We start from the raw sequence: 10,573 nt of genomic DNA on the forward strand, positions 1-10,573 counted from the left end.
AAACAACTGCACCTCCCAGTCGCGAACCATTTCAACTCCCCCTCCCATTCCTCAGACGACATGTCCATCCTGGGCCTCCTGCAGTGCCACAACGATGCCACCCGAAGGTTGCAGGAACAGCAACTCATATTCCGCTTGGGAACTCTGCAGCCCAATGGTATCAATGTGGATTTCACAAGCTTCAAAATCTCCCCTCCCCCTACCGCATCCCAAAACCAGTCCAGCTCGTCCCTGCCTCCCTAACCTGTTCTTCCTCCCACCTATCCCCTCCTCCCACCTCAAGCCGCACCTCCATCTCCTACCGACCAACCTCATCCCGCCCCCTTGACTGACCTATCCCCTTCCTAACTCCCTACCTACACTCACCTTTACTGGCTCCATCCCCGCCTCTTCGACCTGTTTGTTTCCTCTCCACCTATCCTCTCCTCTATCCCTCTTCTATCCGCCTCCCACTCTCTCCCTATTTATTTCAAAACCCCCTTCCCCTCCCCCTTTTCTGATGAAGGGTCTAGGCCCGAAACGTCAGCCTCTCTGCTCCTATGATGCTGCTTGGCCTGCTGTGTTCATCCAGCCCTGCACCTTGTTGTCTCGGATTCTCCAGCAACTGCAGTTCCTGCTATCTCAAAGTTGTTCTTGTCTTTGATTTAGTGTGGAAATACTGCCACCTAAAGGCCAAGCTGTATAGATTGCTGTTCACCTGAAGAGAGCAGATGATAGAATCCCTACTGTGCAGAAAGAGGCCATTTGACCTTCTGAATAGCATCCCACCCAGACCCTCCCTCCCTCCACATTTACCACCTAACCTGCACATCTTTGGACTGTGGGAGGAAACTGGAGCACCCAGTGGAAACCCACGCAGACACAGGGAGAACATACAAACACAGATAGTCATCCAAGGCTGGAGTCAAACCTGGTGCTGTCAGGCAACAGTGCTGAACACAGTGCCATCATGTCATGATGCTATCATTGTAGAAAGGCCGAATGAGAGGCAATTACCAGAATATGAAGAGACATGGTTTCAGCTGGGTTTGAAGCTAGAGGAGTTTCAGAAATAGCTTGGAACCAGACGGTGGGATGGATTTAAACATGTGAACACAAACTCAAAGTTGCATAGTTGGAGTCCAGTAGTTTGGAAGTTGGATCACACAACACCCTAATTTATCAACATCTAAGTATGCTGTCTTCAAAATTCTCATCCTCATCTTCAAATCCGTCCATACCCTCAGACCTTTGTGTCTCTGTACCTCCTTTCTGCCCTCCAAATTTTCCCAATTCTGTGTTCCTTTCGCTGTGGCCTTCTGAGGCTTCCCTACTCTCTGCTTCCCACAATGGGTAACGATGCCTTGACCTGTCTAAGCTGTGTAATTCTCTCTGCCACTCTATCCAGCTCTCCTGTATAAAAATTCTCCACAAAGTTGTCTCCGACCAAATAATAGGGTATGTGACTAAACGTCCCCCTCTTTGCCTTGCTGTCAATTATTGATCATTAATGTGTTAAAGGTGCTATACGAATCCAAGCTTTTGTTGCATGTTATTTTGTGATCTTTGGTGTATCTAAGTGTATTTAATGGGATCTAATGGTCTGAAATGTCTCTACATTCTTTTCCAAAAATTTTTTCTTCGCTGAAAACCATCTTGTTAAAATCCTCTGCACTGTCCCCTGAATATAGCTCAGGGTATAGGTATAGCATGTAGGTCAGATCATGATCTCTTGGTATCATTGCTAGACTATTAATCCAGACACCCAGGTAATGTTCTGTGGACTCATGTTCAAATCTGTCATGGCAGATATTGGAATTTGAACTAAATAAAAAAATCTGAATTTAAGAGTCTGCTGATGACCATGAAACTGTTGCCAATTTTTGGGGAAACCCCCATCTGGTTCACTAACACCCTTTAGAGGAGGAAATGTGCTGTCCTTATCTGGTCTGGCCTACATGTGACTCCAGACCCACAGCAATGTGGTTGATTCATATGTTTATACACACTCCACCTTTATTTCCTCCTCTAAGTTACTCCTTAAAACGTAGTTCCTAAATGAAACTTTAGCCATCTGCTCTAGTGTTACTTCATGTAACTTAGTGTCAAACTTTACCAATGATGATCCATTATTATGGTCATGGTGCTACATGAATGCTGATATTGAGAATCTTTAGTTTTGCAAATGATCTGCAGTCATTCACTTTTCAGGCCCACATTTGAATAACTGGACCTTGCAGGGAATGATACTTGGGAGTTACTGCAGGAAGATTTCAAAGTGTTTAAGTGTGGAGTGGTGAGGGGTGTTCGTGTGAGGTGGCGTGTAGGGTGGACTGGGAGTGGGGTGAGGTGGGGAAGAAGAGGTTGGGCAGGGCAGGGCAGGGAGGAGGCAGAGGTACAGAATTGGGTGAACAGAGGAACAAGAGTTTGGAAAAAGCCTACAGAGAGAGTGACAGGAAAAGCCTTGGAGGGGCTTATGCAGAAAAACAACTGAAAAAGAGCATAAAAATGATAGATACGTAAATGGAGGAAAAATAAAGAGGGAGAGAGAGGGAAAGAAAGAGGATAAGATTCTCTATGATTCAGGATGTCAGGTATGTAAGGGGCTTAATGCCAGGAAGGAAGGCAGAAAATGGAGAAAATTAGTGGTATAAGGGAGGGAGGGCGGGAAGTAAAACATTGACACAAAAATTAGAGAGTTCTAACAAATCAAAAAGGAAGAATTAGCAACATAGTCAAAGAAACAGCTCAGCAAAGTAAAGCAACTTCCTGACAGGGCAGATCAAAATGAGAAAAAGGTTTAAAAAGGTAATTTTTCCTCATGGGAGGGGAGAAAGTACAGCTGGGCAAACATTTTCATACTTGATAAGGGAAAGAAGTGTTTTCTCATTCCTGTCTAGAAGGCACCATGTGCTAACGAGGACTGATAACCTCACAAAGAGTTATTATAACCTAGTGGAAAAGAGAAGTCGTTCTGTTAATAGCAGTGACCTTTAACTAGGTTCAGGTGAAAAATAAAGAGACAGTGCAATAAATTTAAGCCACATTATAAGGAGAGATTCCAGCATTTGGGAGCAAAAACATTGAAGGGGGCAAAAAGTTGTGGAGCTGATGAACTCCATTGGCTTCCCAAGCTTTCTGATGCCCCTCCCATTTGATCCCACCCCTTTATTCATCAGCTAATCCTCCTGTGTCATGACTGATTACACTTTGGATGATCATGCAAATGTTGATTGTCTTCTAAGAAAACAACTCTGGCTGTAGTCTATTTGTGCGGCTCCATTTATCAGCATGAGAATGAGCTGGGAGGTAGACAGATTTGAGATGATTTCAACATCGTCTCCATTAGCTGGCAGCAGTGATGCTCAACTGGCAATGCAAGACTGGGACAATGCAATGGCTTCCTCTCTTCCTCCTGCAAAAACCACCCCTCTTGACTTCAAACAATCCCTCTACCAAAGAAACCCTTCCTCTCAGAGTCTGCATTTGGTGGGTTCATCCAAGGCTCCCGGGATGAAGCAGTCAGTTCACATCTCTGATGATTCAGCTTGTCATACCCATGACTCTACAATTCAGGTCCAGGATATAAGAGACCACAAGTTTACAGAAGACTGCAATGAAGGAAATGCAAGAGATACTGACAAACAACCATCAAAGAAGAAAAATTACCAAAGATACCCTAAGCCACCCTACACATACCTTGCTCTCATAACCATTGCTATCCTTAATTCACCAGAGAAGAAACTGAAGCTATCTCAGGTACAGGTTTTTTGTTTGTGACTGGTGTGTGTGTGGAAATGTAGTTTTTTGTTAAATATAGCGAGGATGTTATATGTAACAAAATGTAACAAGATGGCTGTGTGTTATGTGTTCACAGATTCTCCACGAAATTAGTGTTATGTTTCCATTTTTCAAAGGACATTACAAAGGCTGGAAAGATTCTGTCAGACACAACCTGTCTCTGAATGACTGTTTTATAAAAGTAAGTATTCTAACTATATTGATTGTGTTGGGCAATTATAGTGTAAAGCAGAGGTCAGTGTAGCAATTTAAATGAGGAGAGAGATTGAAAAGCTCAGTTCCCACTGGCTGTATTCTTTGTATTCTCATCATCAAGGCCTTATTATGGGGATGTTGAATTCCCAGGCTTTTAAACCACTGGAATTGAGGCTAATCATCCGGGTACAATGAGAAATTTGTACCTTTTCTGATTTTGAAGCTTGTCAGTATAGTACTCGGTCACAACATTGGTGATTGCAAATGCAGGTAACGGATGGAGAGACTGACTTTTAAGGACAGCTTTCCTGCTTGTGGAAGAGACGTGTAAACTCCGGTAAAATGATTTATACCTGATTTTTTTTCCGGAATTTCCGCAGCTCTCCCAAAGAAATTAGAATGAACAAGCGGGAAAGAACCCTCAGACTCTTTCCAACATTGGAATGTGTGCAGTGCCTGTGAATTGGGAATTCCTGGCCATCTGTGTTATCTATTTCAATGAATTATTTTGCGTTTGGGATGAAGTGGGGAAACAATTTTCTTGCTGTTCCCTTGCTCAGGTTTTAAAGTTCTCTCTAACTTGTACAATGGCTTGTCCCCAGATGGAGGGAGGGGGGAAATGTGTTCTCTTCGTCGACAAAGCAAAAGTTGGTGTGGATTTCCCCGTAATTTACTTCAGTTTGAATGTTTCCTTTATCTATTTTCGCAAGGCGCAGCTCATGAAAACCACTATTAATGAACAAAAAATCCTCTCTTACTCAAGAGCAAAAAGTTGAGAATTAAAGTTGAAATTAAAACGCGAAGAGCAAACCTTTCGGCCCGAACAGTCCGTGTCAGCTCCACCTCAAATCGCATTTGCGCCCCTTCCGCTCCTTATTTCTTCCTATACCAGCAGACTAGACAAAAAGAAAATCAAAGAACTGCGGATGCTGGAAATCAGAAATTGCTGGAATAACTCTCTGTGGAGAGAAGGCAGAGTTACTTCGGTCTTTGTTCCTAGCAGACTAGACTTTGGGTGGCTATACACTTCCTCCTTTAATTACCAATACAAGCACCGTTCACTTGAACGAACAGCCCTAGTAAAATAAACTTGACAGCAGATGTTAATTTTAATCTTTGCTTCAACTCGCCCAGGTTACCTGTAACTGCTGAATCATACCATTCAGAACTGCTGGAGATTAATTCAGTAATAAATGCAATTTTATGAATAGCCTGAGTGGAAAGTCATACTTAATTTCCTTTCAGCACGAAAAATGAATTGAAGACAAAAAGTGGATTCTCTTTTATTTGCTAACTTCTCAGTACTTAGCTTTTTTTTTAAGGCAAATATAAGAAACTGGGTGGTAGAATTAAAGAGTATTTCAAAGGCAGGTTAGATGCAGAGTGGTTGTTATGCCCTTATGAGTCTAGGACCAAGAATATAATCTCAACATCAGGGGTCACCCATTAAAACATGAGATGAGGAGGTAACAACGTGGAACTGGAGGAGCACAGCAGGCGAGGCAGTATCAGAGGAGCAGGAACGTTGACATTTCGGATCAAGACCCTTCTTCAGAAATGAGATCAGGAGGGTTATGTTATTCCCTGAAGGAAGTGAATCTGTGGAATTCTTTACTGTAAGGGTTTGGGTCATTACCGATATTCAAGGCTGAGACACAAACTGCTTGTTACATACTGATTTTTAATCAGTAAGGGACTCAGGAGTTATAGAAACAAGGATTGCAGTTTCCTCATGTGAAAAAAGCTCTAATGCAGTCTGAATTAAAACCAATATGATAGAAAAGGAAGGTAGAGTTGTTGATTAGATCTCATTGAATGGCAGAACAAACTTCTTCGACTGAATGTTGTACTTCTGCTACTACATTTTATAATGTGGATGTACTGGTATTGGGTCACATGATACCAGATTATAACCCACCTTCACCTGACAAGGAGGCTACCTTCTGATAGCTTGTGATTTCAAATAAATCTGTTGGACTATAGGTGATAGCAAGAACTACAGATGCTGGAGTCAAAGACAATACAGTGTGGAGCTAGAAGAACACAGCAGGTCAGGTAGCATCAGAGGAGCAGGAAAGTTGATGCTTCTGAAGAAGGGTCCTGACCCAAAATGTCAACTTTCCTACTCCTGATGCTGCCTGACCTGGAGTCATGTGACTTCTGACATTGTCCTATATTTTACAGTTTAATAGATTCTCCCACCAGATTAAATAATTGCTCTACCACTCTATTATTCCTGCAGCCACTTAGAAAATCACTGTGTTAGCTTTTTGAGAATTCAAGTAATGGAGAATTATAAAAGCATGTTCTACAGAACGTACTTTGCAGATTTTCATAATTGCTTTTAATTCAAAGCAAATTTAAATTACTTGTTGCATACGAGAGCTGAGTTCTCATCAAATCTCTCATTCTGTTGTAAGAGCTTGTGTAAAGTACCTGCTAAGTGCAAGAATCTAAGGCCTATACTTAGCTCTGACTTGGCATGTAGTTGTTAATTAGTATCATTGTAGTAGGGGAATGTTTTAACTTCTACCATTAGCACATTCTGCTACTGAGTATGTTTCCTTCTACGTAGTTCAGAATAGTTGTGAATAATTTAGTCTTATTGAATGATTAGCAAATTGGACCCATTTTACACCCTACCCTAATTTTGTCTCCATCAATAATAGAGAAGATCAGTTTGAGTTGTAAAATAAGTTGCTCGACCATTATTGTCAGTTTTACACTTGGTGATAAATTTTAAGGACACGTGTTGGCAGATTCCATTTGCTTTTCACTTAAATCTTATCTTCGTTGTCACCTATTCTTTTCCTTGCTTTTCTTCCTTAAAGCAGGTCTGTGATACAGAATTTCCTCTGGTAAAATCAGTTTTTAAAAACTACAATCTGGGTAGAAAAATTGGATTGAAAATTGGGTTGGGCTTGTTGTTTTAGGTTGGTTCCTGCTGGTTTCCTAACCATCAGCAAGTTAGGGTAGGTGAATGTTTTTTGTAGTGCACAATTCTGGGGGAATTTGTCAGGGCAGTTATGGGAGGATGGATGCGGTGGTAGGATGTTGAAAGAATGATTCCACTTGTGGGAATCTGGGATGAGGGAGTTAAGTTTAAATTTAGGGGGTGTCTTCGATTTAAGACAGATGAGGAGAAACGTTTTAATGGCTGAGTGTCTTTGGAACTTGCTTCCCTAGAGAATAGTACAGGTGATACTTTTAAGGGCAGAAATAGTCCCTTGACTAACAAGGGAGTCAAAGAGTTAGCAGGGATAGGCATTTGAGACATTTAAATTCTTAAGCATTTGAGGAGGAGGTTAAAAGAAATTGACCACTGAGTTCATTTGTAACTCCTTTGTTGCTGACTTTGTGGATTCAATTTCTGGGTGCAGTGAAGAGGAAGTGGAGTTGAAGATAAGTTTGTTTCTGTCCCTTCAATGCTGTGTGGGGATCTCTGGAAGCTCTCTTTCTGGAGAATAGTGGGCCTGTAGAGGCTCAATTTAAGTTTAACAAGATAAATGAGAGTGGCATGGAGGAGGCTTGCTTACTTCAGATGTTTCCTCAATTAAGGGAGTGGTTTAGAAAACATAAATTCCAAAAGATTTAAGTTAAACAATGATTGAAAAATAACTGTCATGGGAGAAACAGGCAAATTCCTGATTTGGGTCAGGAAACTGCATAAACAAAATGATCAATACTTGGCAACAAGGTGCAGGGCTGGATGAACACAGCAGGCCAAGCAGCATCATAGGAGCAGAGAGGCTGACGTTTCGGGCCTAGACCCTTCATCAGAAAAGGGAAATCAATACTTGGACTGTGCCTGTTAAGGTCGTGGAAGCCAAAACACTGAATTATACTTTGGCAATTTACAGGTTTCTATAGAATTTTGCATGAGATAGAATAAATAACCTCCTTCATCCATAGTTTGTGATTCTGGACTATCCCACAGTGTGCACTGGTGCTATTATAACAGTAAAATGAAAATCTTTGGGCATGAAAGGAAGGGTAAGCCTTGATGCGTGGTCACAAAGGAAAAGTGTCGTTCATAGGAAACTGCTGAGTAGAATCAGGAATAGTAGACCGCAATTACAATCTTCGTGCCAGCCCTTTTCCTAAAGCTGCAACTGACCCCTCTTGTCAGGAGATCTTTAGCAGAAATTATAGGAATGGCTGAATGACAACTTCCTGTTAAGACTATCAATCAAGGCTATTTCCTTTTTGTTCTACAACATATAGTTTCCTCATTAGATAAATTTCTGAGCCATTGGAAAATTTCAGGTTTTCTAACAACTAGACTTCATTAACCTCAGTAACTACAGCATTACAGCATGGTACAATAGAGTACACAGCCTGCCTCAGTTGGTAAATATATGACTGAATAAGAGCATAGTTAGGGGTATGTCCCAGATTTTATCCCCAAAGGATATTGAGGTAACCGGGTAGTAATAGGTCATCTTGAATTGGACTCCACAACACTGATTGCAGAAGTGGTAGGTACTGAGGAATTTGCCAGGATCCTTCTTAGAATCCCTACAGTGGGGAAAAAGGCCATTTGGCCCACTGAGTCTTGCACTGACCTTCCGAAAAGCCTACCACCCAGACCCAGTTCCCCTTTCCTATCCCTGCTTTTACCACGGCTATTCCATCTAGCCTGCATATCCTTAAACACTATGGGACAATTAAGCACGGCTGATCCACAAAGCTGCACAACTTTGGACTGTAAGAGGAAACCAGAGCACTTGGAAGAAACCCATGCAAACACAGGGAGAATGTGCAAACTTGAAATTCCACACAGATTGTCATCCAAGGCTGGATTCGAACCTGGCTCCCTGGCGCTGTGAGGCAGCATTGTCAGCCACTTCTTCCCATTTATTTTCCACAGAAGCGTCCTGGAAAGCATAAGTATATTAATAATGCATGAGGTTGGTAGAGATTTGACTTTGATAGTTCACTTGTGATGCCTTCCAGTGTATAATTTCCTGTCAAAGCAGCTGCCTTGGCTCATAAATGAGAAATCACAACCCCACAGCCAGTGCTATAGAAAACCATCTGGCATTGAGTAATTGTATACAGCTGAAGGACAAGAAAGGGGCTTGATGACTAAAAGATACTTCTTTTTTGTTGTTTAGGTATTGAATGACCCACAGCGGCCACAAGCGAAGGGGAACTACTGGACGGTCGATGTTACTCGCATTCCACCCGAAGCATTGAAGCGACAAAACACATCTGTCTCACGACAAGATGCGAGGAAGTTTGCAGCCAGTTCAACTGCTTATATCCAAGGTGGGATTGCTAGCCTTGTGGCTTCTGAAGAAAGCAGCAAAGCACAGCCAGTCACTGGATCCTGTTCTCGGTTTGAAACTGCCCCCTTGCAACAAGGTGGCAGCAGGACAGATGACGCTTTTTCCATTGATACATTGTGGAATAGCCTGGAAGTATCTCCATCTGAAAGGGACAAACGTTATCCAAAGACCTCCAAGTGCAGTCTCCAGAGTAAGGCATCAAACAAAGGCTCTACACAACTGGACTTGGACACTTGGCATCCTCATCCAGCAATATCTGACAGCCCACAGGCTTCTTCTTCATTCTCTTTCTCTCATAGTGCTCATCGCAAGAACCAGTTTCCCTCACCCCTAAGCACTTCAACTTCGAGTTCTTCCTCCATTGAAGACAACACCAACTTTTCTCAACGAGAATCTCCTCATCAGCATGAATCCAAACGGTTGAGGTTATCAATGGATTACAGCACGTCTACTCCTCTCTCACTGCTAAACAATCGTTGTGCCAACTATTCAGAACTTCCATCAAGGCCTTACATGCCTTGGGAGCTACCAACATCTTATACTAAATATCCCCCTCCAAATGTAATTGCACCTCCGAGTATGAGTCTACCATATTCCACATTTTTTCAGTACAACAGTCCTTCAAATCTCTTCTCTCCATATAGACCAACGCCGATCTTTAGCCCACCCAGGTGGCCATTTCTACCTGATCCACACGCTTTGCCACCTTTACGTCCACCATTTGTATTCGATCTGGACAGAATGCTGCAAGTTGTCCCACCAAATAAGAGTGTTTTTGATACTGTATTTCATCAATTTTACCCATCTCCTGTTGGCACTGAAATGTCACCCAATGAGAGCAACCTGGCAAGAGCTCGATACATGCCATTTGATTACTGAGTGCCCAAATGCAGTTATTTGGAAATTTTCTAATATTTTTAGTATTATAGTGCCACGGACCCAGGTTTGATTCCACCCTCAGGTGACTGTCTGTGTGGAGTTTGCACATTCTCCCCATGTCTGTTGGGTTTCCTCTGGGTGCTCTGGTTTCCTCCCACAGTCCAAAAAATGCAAATTAAGTGAATTGGCCATGCTGAATCGCCCATAGTGTTCAGGGATGTGTAGGTTAGATGCAGGAAAATGCAGGTTTACAGGGATAGGATCGGGGAATGGGTCTGGGTGGGATGCTGTTTGGAGGGTCGGTGTGGACTTGAATGGCCTGCTTCCACACTGTAGGGATTCTATGATTCTATTGACTTTTAAGTGATTTATGCACATTGCTTACATTCATGGAGCTATCATAAAAACAATCTTCTCACCTGTCCTGT

The 10,573-nt window shown here is 42.3% G+C and overlaps 1 protein-coding gene across 1 annotated transcript; it reads left to right on the forward strand.

The window, feature by feature from the left end:
- Positions 1–3,492: 3,492 nt before the first annotated feature.
- Positions 3,493–10,145, forward strand: LOC125482978 (forkhead box protein H1-like). The gene is made up of 3 exons (XM_048596179.1): positions 3,493–3,738; positions 3,857–3,961; positions 9,093–10,145. Exons 1-3 carry the CDS (start codon positions 3,493–3,495, stop codon positions 10,143–10,145), a joined length of 1,404 nt encoding a protein of 467 aa, XP_048452136.1.
- The last annotated feature ends 428 nt before the right edge of the window (positions 10,146–10,573 follow it).

The sequence above is a fragment of the Rhincodon typus genome, chromosome 4 (assembly GCF_021869965.1).
Source record: "Rhincodon typus isolate 14 chromosome 4, sRhiTyp1.1, whole genome shotgun sequence".
Lineage (NCBI taxonomy): Eukaryota > Metazoa > Chordata > Chondrichthyes > Orectolobiformes > Rhincodontidae > Rhincodon > Rhincodon typus.

What these genes read in the sequence shown, in the direction of transcription:
- LOC125482978 (XM_048596179.1), top strand. Translation starts at nt 3,493, where the DNA reads ATGAAGCAGTCAGTTCACATCTCTGATGATTCAGCTTGTCATACCCAT. An exon ending in AGAAACTGAAGCTATCTCAG is followed by an intron (nt 3,739 to 3,856) that starts GTACAGGTTTTT and finishes ATGTGTTCACAG; the next exon opens with ATTCTCCACGAAATTAGTGT. An exon ending in TGAATGACTGTTTTATAAAA is followed by an intron (nt 3,962 to 9,092) that starts GTAAGTATTCTA and finishes TTTGTTGTTTAG; the next exon opens with GTATTGAATGACCCACAGCG.